Source organism: Mauremys reevesii, unplaced genomic scaffold (assembly GCF_016161935.1).
Source record: "Mauremys reevesii isolate NIE-2019 unplaced genomic scaffold, ASM1616193v1 Contig53, whole genome shotgun sequence".
NCBI classification, from domain to species: Eukaryota; Metazoa; Chordata; order Testudines; family Geoemydidae; genus Mauremys; species Mauremys reevesii.
In genome coordinates, this window is record NW_024100866.1 from 104,321 (window position 1) to 123,825 (window position 19,505).

The 19,505-nt window shown below is 49.4% G+C and overlaps 1 protein-coding gene across 1 annotated transcript in view; it reads left to right on the forward strand.

The window, feature by feature from the left end:
* Positions 1 to 524: 524 nt before the first annotated feature.
* LOC120394381 (antigen WC1.1-like) overlaps positions 525 to 19,505 on the forward strand; it is a 181,434-nt gene continuing 162,453 nt past the window's right edge. Inside the window, exons 1-2 of the mRNA XM_039518613.1 lie at positions 525 to 585; positions 12,193 to 12,507. Coding sequence (XP_039374547.1) covers positions 525 to 585; positions 12,193 to 12,507 — 376 coding nt within the window. The remainder of the gene's footprint in view (positions 586 to 12,192; positions 12,508 to 19,505) is intronic.

Here is a 19,505-nt window from a genome sequence, read left to right on the forward strand (position 1 = left end):
GTCCTTGTTTACAATTGGGCATGTCCAATACTGGGAGTTTGTCTTGTAGCGATCACCTTTGGCACAAGGGATTTCTTTCCTAGTTTATAAAATAACCCGCCTCTAATGTCTCCCAATTCATGTTCAATATGATATAGAATCTATTGGGACGAGAAACAGCACGAATACAGTTTGTACAGAACTTTTCCTTCCAGCTCCAGAGATTGGGGGTTACCCGATGATCTGAGGCTGTGGTAAACCTGACGTCAGGAAGGGGCTCATCACTCATATATGGTGATGTTTGTTGCTTTTGAGTTTTATTGGATGTTTTAGCTGCATAAAGTCACAGATAAAACCACAGATAATAACTAAAAAGGCAGGTGGGTTTGCTATTGGTTCCTTCGCGCAGCTGATGCCAGCCTCTGAATCTATATATGTCCCTTCCACTGCTTTGTTATCACTTGTCAGACACAGAGGAGCCCTGGCAGGTGCTTAGGTGCAGCCAGTGCAGTGAGAGAGAGGGGACATTGCAAGTCAGGCTGGCAATGAAGGGACATCTCTCCACTTTGGTGCTGTGGCTTCTTCTCACAGTTCAGGACGTAGCAGGTAAGTCTCTTCTGTGTTTCACCAGGGGAGCTGGGTTAACTGGAACTAGGGTGGTAACTTTTAAAGTCAGCTTTTTAACACCAGAGGTTGTGACTTTTCCTTTCGGGATTGGACCTTGCCACTGTTATTGAGGCTTTTGTTACCTGGAGATTGGACTATTCCAATGACTCTAATGTGGGTCTGCACCTTAGAACCATTCAGAGTACGAAGCTGGTGCAACTGGCAGTGACTCACTGATCAGCACATCTTGCTGGGATCATGTTACAGCCATGCTGCAGGATCTGCACTGGCTGCCCAGCTCTGGGTTGAGATTAAGGTGTCGGTTAGGATTTATAAAGTCCTTAATGGCCTGGGACCAGCCTCCCTGAGGGATCACCTTTCTCCCCGTGTCGTACTGCCACAGCTATGGTTAGCAGGGGCACCTGACCTGGTTCCCCTTCTTATAAAGGAGAGGGGTGGCTGACAGGATGTTCTTTGTGAGGCCTCCAGGACTCTGAAACTTGCTCAGATTTGGTGACCTTTTGGGCACACTGCAAAAGATACTTGTTTGGGGGTAGGAAGGACCCACGCCAAACGTCACATAATGAGAAATGGGTGGGAAGGAGTTTCTGTAGGTGCCTGGCTGGATGTGTTCCTGTTGAAATGGTCACTTCATGCTGCAGGGATTTGAGTGTGTTATCAATGCCATCCGGGTGCCAACAGTCTTGGCTGGGCATCGCTTTAGTATTTTAAATCCCAATAAATACATCAATAATTTGGGATCCAACAGAAATGTCTGTTTGGTCCTGAATCCAACAGCTCCAAGGGCCAAGTCCTGGCTCCTCACTCCCCCATTCACTCACTGAAGCCAGTAGAAGTTTTGTCATTTTGAAGTGAGCAGTATTTATCCAAATAAACCCAGAATAGATTCTTCCCAGAGAAGAGGTGTGTGCATGTGTTGGGGTGCAGTTTGCAATGCCTTGTGCCCATAGGGGTACTGGAAGCTCTGCCAGCAGGAAGATTTATCCTACAGGAGCCCTGTCTCCCTCCCCCAGGGTTTCTGCTGGAGCAGAGAAGCTTTGAATCCTAGATGGAGACTAGAGAAGCCCGACCAGCACAAGCTGCATGGCAGACGTTCTGTATCAGGGCCTCTCAGGGACACATTGGTTTCATTCCCCCAAGGCTGCCCCTGCCCAGTTTCAGGGCTGCTCTCATTCCTCCAGCACAGAGGGGCTGCAGGCCCCTTGCCATGCAGTGTCCAAGCTCAAGGCAGACTCAACAGCAATGGGGGGGGTGTTGGGGGGGAGAGGCAGACCATGGGGTACACCAGAATATGCTGGTGCATTTTAGGACATGAATCTGGCCCAGAGACTCCAAAACTGATTAGCGCTAGGATTAAAATCGAATGTGGGACCCAGATATGATTAAAATAATACAGTGACTGGAACCTGTTGGGCTGGTGTTAACAGCATGAGAGTGATCCATGTGACTGGCAGGGCAATGAACTGCTGAGCTGTAGCTGGTTCATGGGACCCCGATGTGCTGCTGCGCTAGCCTGAAGTTGATAATCAGAAATGTCAGTCTAAATTATTGTCTTAGAGAAAAACCTGCCCTAATGTTTATTTCACAGACAGCTCAGTAACTGTGTGGTGATTAGGGGCCTGATTCCCAGAAAATCCTGAGCAAACCAAACCGTCTAGCAGGTTACTTGGAGTTAATATTTCAGATTCCCAAGAAGTTCAGATATAATGTGCTGGGATTAGAGCCCATGACACAGCTGTACATGACCGAAAAGCAGAGGATTCTATGGTGACTTCTGGTGCTCAGACTGACATTGCAGGGGATGGACAATTATTACCATGTGAGGGATAAATTACTGCACGATTGTGGGATGGTGTGATGCCAAGCACATGTTCAGCTCAGTGCATTTTGGTTGGATTTATGAGCAAATGTTTATCATCCCCTGAATATTTCTTATTTTCTATGATAAATTTGACTGCTTCACATGATGCAGACACAGTGACATGGGGGAGCATAAAATACTCTCCAGTTATTTGTGGGATAGCGTCATATAGTGATGCCAAGCACATGCTCAGCTCAATGTATTTTTGTTGGATTGATGAGGAAATGTGCATCATCCCTTTGATAGTTTTTATTTTCTATGGGAAATCTGAGTTTGCTTCACATTTCACAGACACAGTGACACGGGGGAGTTTACAATATAGGGAATATCATCATGTAGCTACTTTTTCCAGTATATGATAGGTGCAGTATGTAAATGTGATTGATAGCTGAAAGGTGCTGATGGCTGCCATTGGGGAGACTTTGATCCTAAGACAATCACAGACCTCATGAAAGCCAATGGCAGGGTGAGAACTCTCTTTTAGGCTCAACAGATGGAGCAATCAAAATCCTTTATGGAGTAAAAACAGCTGCAGACAGTGGGGGCTACTGCCAAAGGCACTGGGCACATGGGCAGTGTGGGAACTTGGCAGATAAGTATGTGAGAGCTGAAGTGTTTAGACTTCAAGGTCGAGGCTAGTTTTTATCTGCTGGTAGGCAGTAAATAGGATGATAAGTCAAACAGGTGTTAGGATGATAATTACCCTATGGGGTTACAGCTGCGGCTGTGTAAATTTTGTTAACCAATTAGCAACTGCTTGCTTGCCTGCTTCAAGAGTATAAAGATGTATGCTGGAGAGAAATAAAGGACCTTTTGCTGCCAATCAAACTGACTGAAGAGCTTTGCTCATATACGCCTGCGATGCAACAAATGGTGACCCCGACGTGATTGAATGAGGATAGTGTTGGTGGCCTGAACTGAAAGGAGGAAAAGGAGGCGCACCTGAGTCTCAGTGTCGAGCGGCTAGGAGCCGCAGGGCGTCCGAAAAGAGGGGCGCACCTGAGCTCAGTGTCGAGCGGCGGCTGCAGGGCGTCCGAAGAGAAGGGCGCACCTGAGTTCAGTGTCGAGCGGCTAGGAGCCGCAGGGCGTCCGAAAAGAGGGGCGCACCTGAGCTCAGTGTCGAGTGGCAAGCCGCAGGGCGTCTGAAAAGGGAGGCACACCCCAGCCCAGAGGTGAGCAGCTAACATCAATTCAACATGGGAACCGCTGCATCAGCGGAAGAAAGGACGGTGCATGAATATCTGATGCGCATCGCGGAGCGGCAGGGAGAGAAGCTCCCCTCTGATACGTTATCCCGTCTGCTGCGGTGGGGACGGAGAAGGGGACTTTCTGTTCAACCAAGTACAATTTTTGATAAAACTGTTTGGGAGCGGCTAGGCTCCGAGCTTTGGAAGTCGGTGGCTCAGGGCGATAAGGAGGCCTTCTCCCTGAGTCCAGTATGGAATAAGGCGAAGGAGATAGTAGAAACTCTCACGGCCGAGGCAGGAGTGCAGGCGGCCCTTTCTGAGCTTTGCCGCCCAACGCCCGGAATGCCTTCTGTGTTGCCGGTTGGAGCCAGAGAGTTTTTCGGTGGTGAGGACACGGTGATACCTTTGGCTTCCAACCCCTACCCTATGGATGATGTTGCCCCTGCTACGGCCCCGCTACCCTCCAATGTGGCTATCGGCCCCGACATGATTGATCCTGCTACGGTCCTGTTACCCCCCGATACACCCGAGCCTATGGAGACAGCCTTGCCGTATGCACCCCCTCCAAAGCCATGCCGTGTCCACGGGACCTGGGGGTGCCACGATTGCGGGGGAACGAAGGGGGCTCGGGTGGAACATGTGCCATCGAACCCATATCCCGATTTGACTACGTTTACTCAGTTTACTCAGTCTGATGCCTTCTATAAGGAGATGGAGCGCCAGGGTCGACAGCTGCAGCATATATGTGACAAGTTGGACCAATTGGAAGGTCTTCCACCTGGATCATCGCGATCGCATCTTCACAAGTGCTTTCATTCGACTCGCCCCCCCGCCCCGCCTGGCCCCGGGACCTCCAACTGGGGACCCTCCGGATCCGGTACAGCGCTGGCATGGGGTTTTAAGAGAAGCCATCCTTGAAGGTCTAACACCTGAGGCCTTTCCGGTGATTACGCCAGACCCTCAACACCCTAATCATAGACGGTGGGCCCCTTTGGACTGGAAGTTGATCCGTGAGGCACAGAAATCGATCATGGCTTATGGACTAGATAATCCGTATGTACAGTCTATCATTGAACAGGTATTTGCTGGCCAAGCAATGTGTCCGTACGATGCGATTAAGCTAGCTGACATGCTTCTTACACCTACACAGAAATTGTTGTGGAAAGATGATTGGGCTAAGAGAGTTGACTTGGCTCTTGTCCGCAATTTGGATTTACCGGATGATGATCCTCGGCGCGTGGCCACTGCTGATATGTTTTTGGGAGCCGGTCGCTTTGTTGACCCGCATTTGCAAGCCCGCCTCGATCCCCGGATCCTGCAGCAGTCGCAGGAACTGGCTTTGGCTGCCTTTAAAGCGGTGCCCCAGATGGGAAAGCCGAGCCCTCCCTACGCTAAAATTATGCAAGGCCCATCGGAACCGTATTCCACCTTTTTGGATCGCCTTCGAGAGGCTATTGATAGATCTCCTAATCTGACGCCAGAGGCCAGAACTGCAGTTGGACTTGATCTTGCAACCCAGAATGCAAATCCCACTTGCCGCCGTATATTAGCCACCTTGCCCAAGACTGCGACCCTGATGGAAATGATTGAGGCATGTGGTAGGGCCGCTATGCTTGAGGAGACGGATAAGGCAGCAATTCATGCTAAGGCACAGGCCTCTGCACTGGCCGTGGCGTTACAACCCCTGCTCGGGCGACAGCGGGGGGCTAGAAAACCGACCCGGCCAGCCGGCCCCTGTTTTGGTTGCGGAAAACCCGGGCATTTCCGGCGGGACTGCCCTATGCAAAATGAGCAGCGGGCCTCTGATGTGTTACCTGAAGCTGCAACTGGCGCTTGCACACGATGTGATAAGTTTGGACATTGCGCCGTCGACTGTTGGGCGCGTTACAAGAAGGATGGAACACCGCTGCCGGGAAACGGATCACGGAGCGCCCCTCGGAGGAGCGCGACAACACAAGTGCCTCCACCCGCCAACCCGGCTGCCTGGAACACCTCCCCGGAGCAACCCGTGGCAGTGCCGGAGTGGATTTGGCCACAGCGACAGATGTAGTTTTAGAGACTGACGAGGTTCAAGTTCTTCCTTCCAACACCGATGGTCCATTAGGATTTGGCCTGAGTGCCCTTTTGATTGGCCGTCACAACATCGAAACAAGGTATTTTTGTTTTGCCTGGCCTTATTGATGCCGACTATATGGGGAATATTGGGATAATGGTACGTGCCCTCTGTCCCCCTGTGACTATAACTGCTGGTACACGTCTTGCTCAATTAATACCTTTCAAAGGATGTGTGCCCCGATCGACCCCGATTGACCGCGGGTCTCGAGGGTTTGGCTCCACTGGCCCTCCCCAAACTGCCTTTGCTATGGACATCACTTTGCGCAAGCCCACCCGAACCGCTCGGCTTCAGGGATCCGATGGGCGGCAGATCACTCAGGAAGCTTTTATTGGGGATGCAATGCAGAGTGGGGTAACTGAGGCACCTGTGACGACAGAGGTAGAAGATACTGTGTTTACCTTGGAATCAGAGCCCACTGAAGCGGTTGCAGCTGAGGCCCCCATGCAGAATGATGTAGGAGATGCGCCATCTAACCTAGTATCAGAATGCCCAGGGGCAGTTGTAAATGGGGCCCCTCTACAGAGCGACATGTGTCCTCAAGAACTGCCTGTGTGTAGAAAGGGAGACGAAGAGGAGCAAGAGAATTTAGCTGTGCAGCTGGCAGATACTGGCTCACCCATTTTTAGTACTGAAAGCTCTGGGGCTCAAAAAACATTTGTGCCTGTTACAGCTGCAGCAATTGAAGAACAAATCATTGCAGAAACTGTAACATCTATGGAAACCTCAGCTGAAACTTTAAAGCCTTTAGAAGCAGTGCCTGGAAAACTATTTCCTGAACTAGTCCAAGATATTACCACTGCTCATTCAGGATTTGAGGCTGCAAACAGTAGGACTGAAGAAACTGCAACAGTGTCAGTATTAGAGATGACTGCTGCAATGGTGGATGGAATGACTGAGAAAGCAACAAGATGTACACACCCTGAGCCCTGGAGAACAACTGCTTGTTAGCTGTGCCAGGATCCCGTTTGTTTGATCCTCCCTGATTGATTTAATTGATTGAAATAATTTTTGCTTTGCCTGAATGTATAGGATGATATCCTGATAATTTCCCCCGTAGAACTTGAACCACGATGGTGGTGGAACAGAAGAAAAAACACTCACATCATTGATATTGCCAATGTCTAGAAATTCCTGACTAAAAGGGCATTGAGAACTGACCCTGGTAAAGAAGCAAAGAATTGCACACTGGCAGGAAAAAATGTGGGACTCCTGCTAAAAAATGTGGTATTGATTGGATTTTGGGGTTTATTTTACAGGCTGCGCCCTGTGTTGTGGAATTTTTTTTTAGCATGTATTGACCTCCCTAATTGGATTGTAAATGGTATTCCCCCCCCCATTACTACCCCTGTTTTTTAGAGCCTAATTGTTTTTTGTTTTTAAAGTTTGAGAAAACTCAGCCAAAAGGTTTGTTGAGTATTCTCAAAGGGGGGGGAGTTTATGGTGTTATTTAGGCATAAATTTAGGTAATTTGGGAGAATGGCTTTGAATTTATGTGACCCAAAATACCTTTATGTAAAGTGCTTTGGATCGGGCCCAGGCAGGCACGCGATAGATAGAGAACTTGAAGAGGAAAAAAGGATCGGGCCCAGGCGGCGGGCAACAGACAAGAAGCTTGGAAAACTGGTTGATAACCTTGAGGGTGTAGTTGATAGAGAAGGTAATTAACTACAAGCGAGTAATGTTAGGCAGAGTAAAAGTTAACTCTGTGATTGCTAGAGGGAACAGCAGTTGAATTTTGCAAAGTTGCTAAAGAGTAAAGTTTTGGTGTTTGTTTGGTTATAAATAATTTTGTTGTATTAGCTGAAGAATGTATATAGTGCTATGTAATTGAAATTGTATTAGGCTTAAGGGCATATAAGTGGTGATGTTTTTTGTTTGTGTTTAAAGGTAGAAGTTAATAGTAAGAACCCTTAAGCTGTGAATAGCTTTGAATTTAGAAGTAAGCCAAGATGCAATTGTATTACTGTAAATGATTTAATTGATGAAGTGATTCCCCTGTTTTGTCTGAAATTAATAAGGGTATTTGTGTATTTTAAGTAATGATTGATTGCCCAGTAGGGGTATATTTGTTTTTGTATTTTAGATAATTGAGGAATATGGATGTTAGCTGCTTAGTATTTGATATACCATGCATTTGTTTACAGAGTTAAATTTATGTTCTGTGTCTTATGTATGTTTGTTTGTTTGTTTGTTTGTTTTTCTGGCCAGAATTGTCTTTTGCGTTTTATGTGGTTTATGTTGTGTTTTTTCTAGGACCCCCCCTCCCTCAGTGTCAGTTTGATCGCCTGACATCTGAGGGATGATTTGGTAATAGAAGTTTGCCACAAGTTGGTGTGCTATAGAGAAGGGGGGAATCCTGTAGAATTTACACCATTTATTTGTTGTGCTTTGTTTTTGTTTGGTGTTGTTGGGGTTATGTTAAGAATTGCATGGTTATATAGGTTGGCTTTATAAAGTTTTAATTTTGGTTTGTGATAGATTGTAGTGTTATGATGTTATGAGTTGGGAATGTTTTGCTTATGCCTTTTTTCTTTTTTTTATTTTTTTATTTTGAGAAAAGGCGGGAGATGTGGGAACTTGGCAGATAAGTATGTGAGAGCTGAAGTGTTTAGACTTCAAGGTCGAGGCTAGTTTTTATCTGCTGGTAGGCAGTAAATAGGATGATAAGTCAAACAGGTGTTAGGATGATAATTACCCTATGGGGTTACAGCTGCGGCTGTGTAAATTTTGTTAACCAATTAGCAACTGCTTGCTTGCCTGCTTCAAGAGTATAAAGATGTATGCTGGAGAGAAATAAAGGACTTTTTGCTGCCAATCAAACTGACTGAAGAGCTTTGTTCATATACGCCTGCGATGCAACAGGGCAGTGCAGAGCTAAGCCAGGGGTTTCCACTGTTGCCAATGCAGGGGCCAGGATACTGGCATCAGACTGTGTCTGTTGGAGGGAGAAGCCAGTAGAAGGAGTTGTAACCGGGATCCCGAAAGCAGAAAAGAAACAAAGCCAGTTGGAGCTCACTGGAGGGGCAGGCTGGGGATTTCTGAGCAAGGAAACTGCCGGCTGTTCTTAGTTTCTACTGCGTGCAGGGAAACAGAACTGTGTGTGCACTGAGCTAGAGCAAAAAGAACAGGAGTACTTGTGGCACTTTAGAGACTAACAAATTTATCTGAGCATAAGATTTCATGGGCTACAGCCCACTTCATTGGCTGCATAGAATGGAACACACAGAAAGAAGATATTTATACATACAGAGAACATGAAAAGGTGGAAGTAGCCATACCAACTGTAAGAGGTCAATCAATTGAGATGAGCTGTCATCAGCAGGAGAAAAAAAACACCTTTGAAGTGATATTCGAGATGACCCATAGAAAGTGTGAAGATACTTAACATGGGGAAATAGATTCAATTAGTGTAATGACCCAACCATTCCCAGTCTCTGTTTAGACCTAAGTTAATTGTATCTGATTTGCATATTAATTCGAGTTCAGCAGTCTCTCTTTGGAGTCTGTTTTTGAATTTTTTTTGTTGCAAAATTGCCACCTTCAAGTCTGTCACAGAGTGGTTAGAGAGGCTGAAGTGTTCTGCCACTGGTTTTTGAATGTTATGATTCCTGATATCAGATTTGTGTCCATTTATTCTTTTGCGTAGAGACTGTCTGGTTTGGCCAATGTATATGGCAGAGGGGCATTGCTGGCACATGATGGCATATATCACGTTGGTAGATGTACAGGTGAACGAGCCTCTGATATTGTGGCTGATGCGATTAGGTCCTATGATGGTGTCACTTGAATAGATATGTGGACAGAGTTGGCATCAGGCTTTGTTACAAGGATAAGTTCCTGGGCTAGTGTTTGTGTTGTATGGTGTGCGATTGCTGGTGAGTATTTGTATCAGGTTGGGGGGCTGTCTGTAAGCGAGGACTGGTCTGTCTCACAAGATCTGTGAGAGTGATGGATCGTCCTTCAGGATAGGTTGTAGATGATGTGCTGGAGAGGTTTTAGTTGGGAGCTGAAGGGGATGGCTAGTGGCGTTCTGTTATTTTCTTTGTTGGGCCTGTCCTGTAGTAGGTGACTTCTGGGTACTCTTCTTAGCTAGAACAGTGTTACAGCCTTGGGTCCTGCCATGAATGAACATCACTCAGTTAACGCCATTGAAAAAAAGCCCCTTTTTTCTTAGTGCAGACTGGGTCCCATGGGTTGCCTGTGGGACTGCACTGAAGAGAGACGTACCTGAATAAACGCCCCTGTGGATTGCAGCAAAGTGGTGTTTTATATTTGCTAGGCATTAAAGGAGCAGGATGGTCTGGGCACATACTGGTGTGAACTGCTCTGTTCTCTGACCTTCATGGAGGCTCCCTAAACGTACTGTCCCTGACTCAGCCATACACTGCTGCAGCCAGCCTGTTCCAGGGGTCACAGTGGAATAGGGTGACCAGATGTCCTGATTTTGTAGGGACAGTCCCGATATTTGGGGCTTTTTTGTATATAGGCTCCTATTACCCTCCACCCCCTGTCCTGATTTTTCACCCTTGCTGTCTGGTCACCCTACAGAGGAACGCTCTATGTAGCCGTAACTCATGGGCATTGTAATGATGACCGTTCTTGCTCCCAGTCACAGGGACAGTCCTGGCTCTTCACATCCTGTTCTGGGGGCCAGTTTTGTCTCCCAGGATTGTGTGGCAGGCAGTGGCCCATCCTCACAGTCCCTGTGAACTGCCTCTCTCCCAGCAGCCAGCTTTGCCTCTCCACAACCCCCAGAGATACAAAAAACTCTAGAGACAACTCTGGGCTTGGGGTGGAACTCAGAGCTACTGGGAGAAAAGACAATGGCAGGGAGTGGGGGCAGAGTCTGCTGCTCATCTGGGGAAGGAACAGCCTGTGTATGCAAGGCAGAGAGGCCAGGTAGGAAGGGGAGAAGAGGAGGGGGCAGAGCCCAAGAGAGGAGGGTGGGAAGAGACCAGTGGAATAGGGAAATGTGTGGAACAGGTGGGGAGAGGAAGCTCCAGTAGGGAGCCCGAAGCTGTAATGCCAAGCTCCACAGAACAAAAATTACAAAGTTATAAAAAAACATCCAGTCATGTTACTCAGTCTGTCTACGGACTTTAGAACCCCCTCCCCCACTCCTCTGCCAGAGTGGGGGTGAGAATCGCAGGCTGAAAAGTCACCATTTAATGCACCCAAACTGCACGACTCCCCCTGGCCGCTCAGCTGGAGACTGCGCTTACCCTCCCCTCACCCCTGAGACAGGAACTGCTGTCCATTGCCCAGCACTGCCTTCGCTCTCCCCTCCTGGTTCAGTTCCTCTGACAGAAGAAGGACTGACTGAGAAATAGTTGACAGCCACTGAGCTAATTAATGCAGCATGGTTCCCACTCACACACAGAACTTCTGTTACTCCACCATCCTCCCCAATACTCCCTCATGTACCCATGTTCCAGGCTACTTCCCCTCCCTCCCATCCTCTGCTCCACACCCCTCCCCTACTCACCCTCTTGCTGCCCTGCTTCAGGCCCCCTCACTCCTCCCCTTACACAAGATCACCCTTCCCCACCCCTACCTCCTCCTGCCCCCCTTTTTAGAGCCCCCTCTTCTCCCCATGCCTCCTTCTGCCTCCTCTCTGTTCTCTCTCCCTTCCACTCTCTCCCTCCTGCCCAATTCCTCACCTCTCCTCACTTCTCACTCCTCTCCCCCACTCCAGACCCCCTCCACCCTCCACCTCTCCATTCAGACCCCCTCCTGGCCACTGCTCAATAACCCCCTCCAGCCCCATGCTTCCTGCTCTCCCTCCAGACCACCCTGTGCTCCAGGGGCAGCTCCAGGCCCCAGCACGCCAAGTGTGCTTGGGGCGGCAAACCGTGGGGGGCACTCTGCCGATCGCTGCAAGGGACCAGCGGACCCTCCGCAGGCAAGCCGCCGAAGGCAGCCTGCCTGCCGTGCTTGGGGCGGCAAAATCCCTAGACCCGCCCCTGCTGTGCTCCATTTCCACTCCTCCCTCCTGCCCCAATTTCAGATCCCTGTCCCCTCCCCTCTCTTCTGACCCTCTGTCCTGCCTCCCTGTTACCACACTGCAGACCCTCTCCCTGCCATCTCGCTGGCTTCAGCCCCAGTGACAGTGACGGGAGATGGCACCATTTCGAATAAGGAAAACTCGGTGAGTTGGCGCCTTTCATCGTGTTCTCATGAGACAGGTAAAAATACCACAAATTGCCAGAGTGAGGATAAAATGGCGAGAGCTGCAGCACTGACAGCCCCGAGTGTGAGGCCCTGAGATGGGATCAGGTGGAGCCATGAGGCAGCTCTGGGCATGTCCCATTCTCATGGCTCTGGGCACAGATCCCCTGCTGCCAGGTGCAGACTCTGCTGTGATAACGCTGGGGAGGGGGCTCCCTGCTCGCTCTGACCCTGCTCTGTGTCTCTCTTTGAAGGTGCTGATGAGCTGAGGCTGGCGGACGGAGGCAGCCCCTGTGCCGGGAGAGTGGAGGTTAAACACCAGGATCAGTGGGGGACGGTGTGTGATGATGAATGGGACACGGAAGATGCTGGAGTTGTTTGTAAGCAGTTGGGATGTGGATCTGCTGTCAGTGCCCCTGTCAAAGCTCATTTTGGAGTAGGACTTGGACCAATTTGGCTGGATGACGTTGCCTGTGATGGTACCGAGCCTGCTCTCTGGCACTGCAGGAACAGGGGATGGGGTGAGAGTAACTGCGGTCACGGAGAGGATGCTGGAGTGACCTGTTCAGGTAAGAATCAGCCACCTCTGTCCTGAAAGGCAAATCCCCTGAGACAAAAGGGCTTGAACCCAGAGGGCATCGTGTGCCTGTGACCCTAACGAGAAATGAACAAAAGTCAGTTATTACTGTTCATGTCTCTGGTCATTATTGCTATTACTGAGCTGTAATAATTACTGTTCATGTCACTGGCCACTGAGAAGCCCCCTGTGTGACTGTGAAGCGTTTTCATGATCTCATTTCCAGTTGTTTCAGTGCCACGTCTTTCCTTTCCCTTTCCCTCTGAATGGGTCTAAAAATAAAGACAGGAGAGAAAATGAAAAAGGAAAATGTCACTTAGGCTCCTAAGTCATTGAAGCACTTTTGAAAATGTTACACTCATGCTAAATTCCAGACCCAGACACCCAACTGCAGAGGTACAGAGGATGTGGCATTTATGTAGCCCCTTTGCCACCCTCATAAGGTGACCAAGGAATGGGGAGATTCTCCCAGCTTGGCCAGAATTAGATTTAGCCGAGAGCACTCCCCATCTGCTCTGTTACTTCTCACAATTTGGACCAACTAGTAATAGAAAATTTCAAAATCTCTGATACTCTGTGGACCTGGCGTAGCATAGAGAGCTCAGCCAAATATATACCTCAACCCTGCACAGCACAGGAATATCATATTATGGAGACGTTTGTTGTGACTCAGTAGTTAACATAACAGCTACAGACCCATTATAAGTTTTATTTTTAACTTCTCTCTTCTTAACATTTAGTAGGAATAATATCTTCCTCTGAGTATAGCACAAGGAAGAGAGAATATTTTCCCATAGTTCCAAAAGTTTTAGCAGCTCCCCTGGCAATGGGAGCTCAGGGCAGTGTTTAATCTCAACTCTTTCCTGGATTTTGAGTGTTTCAATGACAAACATCAATACACTCTTCACATGGGGGGAGGGGTTGTATGCAATTTCTTAGTATTTTTTTAAAAATAAAATATCTGGGGTGGGCGGGAACTTTACAAAGATTCATTGTCAGGACTTTAAAACACTCAAGAAAACAGAATGACCTTCGCCAATGTAAATTCCCTAACCTTTTAATAACAACTGCAATGCCTTGTGCTGCACATCTAGCAAGTGCACAGCAGGGAGTCCCTCTCCTCTGAGCCTCACCAGGAGGAGGGAGCTGCACACAAATAAAGGGGTATCAGAGCAAAAGTCCCTTCTGTGCAACTTTCTGTAAAACTGCACCCGCATCTCAGCTGGAGCTGCACATTTGCAGTGGGAATAAAGTTGGGTTTGTAACAGGGCACTTGAAGGGCCGGGCTGCCTAGTGGTTGCTGTGCCTGACCTCCAGCTCCTTTTTTTCCAGGTTAAGTTGCCTCCATATGTAAGCAGAGTCAGGATGAGCCCTACCCTGACATCTGGTGGTAAATTATGAGGAGTGGGCAAAGGAATTTCAGGAATGCACATTTGCATTGGTAAACCCACTCCACTTAGCATAACACACAGCAGCATGGGATGGTTATTTTCACAGCTGTGGAATCCCCAATTTCTTTGTTATTGGGGCAGGAAGGAAAAAAAGGGCTGTTACCTTAATTATGTGAATGAGGAACTATGAGACTACTTTATGACAGAAATGACTCAACCTACATTAAATAGTACTTGCTAGACAAGGGACATGGGTTCCAAAACCCAGTGAATGGAGAGAGGTTGGGGACTGGTGTGTGTACCTGATGGTATGGGCCCCTTTTGAGGGCCTGGAACACCAATTGCACTTCCTCCTCTCTCCATTGTTAAAGAGCAGAGCTAATTTTGAATCCTTTAGGAGTCCATCTAGAGGTTGCTGACCTGAATTCACGTTGGGCCATGTGGCACTGGGGCTCTCCTACTACAAGTTGAAATCACTAAGAGCTGAAATCACTAAAAGAGCTAAGCTTACTGAGCTGAGATCACTGAGTGCTGTGTTAAGTAGTGGGAGAGCCTGAAGATCTATCACCAAGCAGCTGGCAGAGCGGAGCAGTCTGCAGCACGTTGGAGCAGCCCATGGAACAGTGAGCAGTGTGGAGCGGTTTGCGGGGACGGCTGACGTGGTTCACGGGTCTGCTGAAGGAGCGGCACAGCTGGTGGAGTGGAGCCAGTCGTGGTGAAGGCTGCAGCAGAACTCCACGGAGAAGCGGGGCAGTCGGCCCTGGCCCACGTAAGGTGTCCCTTAGCACCCTGTGTGCGTGACCCCCCCCATTTTCCCCCAAGCTGGGGGGGGGGGTTAAAACTCTGCAGATAAACTTTTGAACTCTGGGGTGGCACTGACCAGAGACTGAGACTTTTGGGTTGTTGGACTTTGGGGTGATTGGACTTAAGACCCTAAGGACAGTGCCAAATGTACTTGGAGGTGGGTTTTGCTTATGGTTTGTGTATAGTCCTGTTTGTGGTGTCTCTCCAACGTGATGCCGCATTGTTTCCCTCCTTTATTAAAAGGATTTTGCTACACTCAGACTTCGTGCTTCCGAGTGGGGAAGTATTGCCTCCTAGAGGCACCCGGGGGGGTGGTAGGTAATTGTCCCAGGTCACTGGGTGGGGGCTCGAGCCGGTTTTGCATTGCGTTATTGAAACGGAACCCCTGGATACTGAACCCGGCCCTTGTTGCTGCCAACTTAGAGGGGCAGAAGGGTTACACGTATATTAGGCAGTGGGGTAGGGAAACCCAGGCCCTCCCTCTCCACTGGGTCCCAGGCCAGGGTTCTGCATGCATCTGCCCTGAATAGGATCTAAATCCCCTGCCCTGGGCTACTTCCTACCACTGTCCCTTTTGTTTGGGGCATGGCCCCTCTAGTCCCATTCGCTGGTGGCTTGTATCCCATAGCGCCCTATCGTGGATCTTGGGTGGCCTCATTCTGTGGTCCCCGGCTCCTTCAGGTGGGGCAGTGCTTACCCCCTGGTGGCTGCCTCGGCTGGCAGGGTAGTGACCCTTGCCCTCAGGTAGGGAAGTGGATCGCTCCTGCCTCTTCGCCAGTCAGCCCTCAACTGAGCCAGGCCCTCTCCTTTTCTCCCCCCAGGCCTGGCATTGGCTGCAGATATAGTGGGGTGGGGCTAGCTGGGCCCAAAGGCTCCCTTTAACCCCTGCCATGCTGGCAGGGTCGTTCCACATACCTGTGCTGAAGGCTGGAGAGGAGGATGAGTCTTTCCATGGCCGTTATAGTTATGTCCATCCTTGTCATTAATCCCCGTCTTCCCTGGATAGAAGTGCAGGGCCAGCTCCTAGGGTTCCTTACTCAGGCAGGCAGCTATTGCCTGTAATGTGAGTTTGCTTTGTACAGACTGAGTAGAAACAGAATAAAGGACTCAGGATTGGGCCCATTCAGAGTTATTCTAGAAATAACCACCCAGTCATCTACAAACTGCCCTGTGCACTAGATATCATTGGCTAGGCAGGGTGATTAGGTCAGGGAGTGGGTGGGAGAGACTCTGACTTGCCTAGCAAGGAGATTGGGAGCTGGGGAGACTGGGACTGACTGGATGAGGAGTGTGGGACTGGGAACCAGTGGGGAGGAACTGGAGGCAGGTGAGGAAAAACAGATCAGATCAGGAACCAGGGTGTCAGGGGAGTCTAAGAGTAACTGGGTGATGAAACTGGAATAAGCAGCCAGGGTGGGGTGGGGGAGACTGAGAGCAGATCTACATGAACCTTTAGTTTGTGGCAAGCTGGGGTGTAAATCTTCCCTGCACTGTCCTGCCAGGCACCAAGTGCCCATGTGGATGATGTTGCTGTACACTGAGGCCTTGTCTACACTACTGCTTAAGTTTCTGTAAATTACATCACTCAGGGATGTGAAAACTCACTCCCCCTACCCCCGAACAATGTAACTTACATCGACTTGAAGCAGTGTCTGCATCACACTATGTCAGCGGGAGATGCTCTCCCGCCAGCAGAGCTTCTGCCTCTCAATGGGGTGGACTAATTATGTTGACAGCAGAGCACTCTCCCATTGACGTAATGCGTCTTCACCAGACATGATAAATCAGCACCGCTGCATCGATACAGTGGCACTGGTTTAGTGTGGTAGCAAAGAGAAGCCCTAACAGTTCCCGAATCTGCTTTGATCTATCCCATTTCCCAGCATTAGGGAAATGTTAGTGTGCAGCAGCAGCTTCACATGGACACTCAGTGTGCAGCAGGCTAGTGTGGGGTAAATTTACCACCCAAACAGACTAAGTGTGTGTAGATAGAAACCCTCAGACTGGATGAGGCATCCAAGGAGGGAAACTGGTGCTTGGGGCAGACAGGACAACCCAACACAAGGGTAAGAGTGAGAAACAGATCAGCTGGGGACCCCAGAAGGGAGGGAGAGCACAAAAAACAGGGGGGAAACCGGGACTTGGCTGTGGAAGCCAGAGGTGAAGTCCAGGATTGGCTTGTCCAGGAGATTGGGACTGGGGAAGAGAAGCTTGAGGAGTGGAGACTGGAACTGGGTAGAGAAGAAGAATGGGACTGTGTAGCAGGGTAGTTACCCTGATCCTGCCATGAAGGGCTTAAAACAGCCCTGGGAGAGGGCTGTGGCAGGGGAAAGGCTGGGCTGATTGGAAAGCAACCACAGCTGAGCTGGCTTAATGGGGGCCCATCTGGCTCTTATAAAAAGACTGTGAGGCAGTGGTCCAAGAAGAGTCTCTCTCCAGGCTGGGAGAGAGCAGGGCCTGGCTGCCTGTAGAAAGGGTACTAGGAGTGAAGCAGGGCTGAGGGAAGGCCAGAGGAGCAGGGGAGCTCCAGGCTGGCAACTCCCCAGGCTGCAGGGCCTAGTCCAAGGCCCATGGAGATACTGGGAGGCAGAGAAGGCAGCAGGTCTGAACCCCCTTGCCTATGATGAGTGGCTTTTGCACAGCAGTGTGCACCAGTGAGCAGGGGCTTGGTGATGACTGGTAGTATCCCAGACTGAGGCAACGTGAGGATTAGAGGGTTGGGGGTTTCCCAGAGAGGGGAAACCCATAGAGACTGGTGGGGGTACTTCCAGGGGATAGCCCAGGGGTAAAGGGGCAGTGGGATCTGGGAGGGACATGGGGCCCAGCTACAATTGGGACAGTGGCCTGCAGAGGGCGCACAGGCTGGAAAAGAGCTAATTCCCTTAGATAACCAGCAGGAGGCACTGCAGGGATGAATCCTGCGCCTTTACAGGCTGGGACACAGCGCATGGGATGGGGAAGAAACAGGACCAGGATAGGGACAGCTTGGAGGGGATGAGGCAGAAGAGGTTAGGCTTGGGGGGGACAGGGGAAGAAGGGTCTGTCACTACTAGAACACACACCTCTCCGGAGCCTGGAATGGAACTCAGTATCCCTGAGTTTTGCCATTCCCCTGCTGTCAGCAAATATCTGTCAAACCCTCCAACAACATTTTTGGATCCCCCTCTAGTGCTGGTCCACAAAGAGGATGACAACCTACTACTGCTGTCAGTTACTCCATTAGCTCCAGTGGCAGAGGTTTGTGTGGTGGATCTAAAGGTTCCAACTGTGCTGATGACAAAGGTCGGTGTCACAGGGTTGCCATCTTTCTAATAGCTAGTAATCGAATCCTTGAGGCTCTACCCCCTGCCCTGGTTCTTCCTCCCAGGGCTATGCCCTTCTCCACTCTTCCCCCAAGGCCCTGCTCCTGCTCCACCTCTTTCCTCAAGGCCCAGACCCTTCTCTGCCTCTTCCCCAAACCCTACCCTTTCTGTGCCTCTTCCCCAAACCCTACCCTTTCTGTGCCTCTTTCCCTCAAGGACTTGCCCCCGTCGCTCACTCCTCCCCTCCCCTCATCACTCGCTGGATCATCTCAAGGAGCCTGCCTGCAGGTACGAAGCCACCCTGGCTGAGCAGGGGCTGGCACAGATTAATGACCCAGTTCCCCCCACCCCAGCCCTGTGGAAACCAGGCTTTTGGTACAAGTGCCATTTAGATCCCTTTTCAACCGGACTTTCCAGTAGAAAACCAGGCACCTGGCAACCCTAAATGGTACCTGGACAAAATCAGACTGTCTGGGTAAAACCAAGATGGGTGACATCTAGAGGGTGGCAACATGATTCTGCATCTTAGAACTTCTGATTTTTCAGTTTGCTTTTTTAAAAACCCAGGAAATTATGCACAAAGCTTTACTTGTAAGGCACATTAAGTTTGCAAAGTTGAGCAGTGAAAAACAAGGAAATGGCAGAACTGAAGTTGCCTTTGCAACTTTATTTGGCCCACTTGTACGTATGCGTTAAGATACCATCTTTAATTACATGATAAGCTATTTTCTCCATGAGCCAAGGATCTACTGGGGCCAAGGTTCCCTCTCTGGGCTTGATTCTGAGATTTCCATGTAAGGGGAGCCCTGTAGTTGTAATGTCTTGGCTGATTCTGTTGTAACTGACTGAGCTGCACTGTCCTTATTTTCCAAACTTTTTGTACCTGAAATGCACAAGTGCAGAGAGGAGCTCCTTTGCATAGTGGGAGGAGCCAAAAGCAGTAACCTTGCAGTCACACCCCCATTCCCTGCTGGGCCTGTTCTTGTCTCTGCTGCAGCAACTCTGGGATTGTAAACCCTGAACTTCTGGGCCTGTCGCTGTTATTTGGGGAGTATCCAGAGGGTACAAAGGAACTTGACTGGCTGTCTGGGAACTAGGCACAAGCAGTTCCCAAGGCAAATGCTGAATAAATGCAAAGTGGAAACCTACCTGTCTGAGAAACCCTCACTCCATCCATCCCATGTTGGTGTACCTCCTTTCAGGGATGTAACTCTTTGTGGTGCCAAAGCAACCGATAAACCACATAAATTGAGTGTCCCCTCACGTTAGGTATTGAAAATTATTTACCTCAGAAAGAAGGAATCGTTGCCTTGAGGTTACAGAGACATTTATGCTAGGGGAAAAGATTCCTCAGCACTTTGTTTCATGTGGGAATGATCAGTGTGTGTCCTTCATTTAATATTACACATTGGCACCACATCTGGGCCTTGGCAGGTGTCACAGATCTACAGCAGGGATTGGCAAAAATTTGGCACACGGCCCACCAGAGTAAG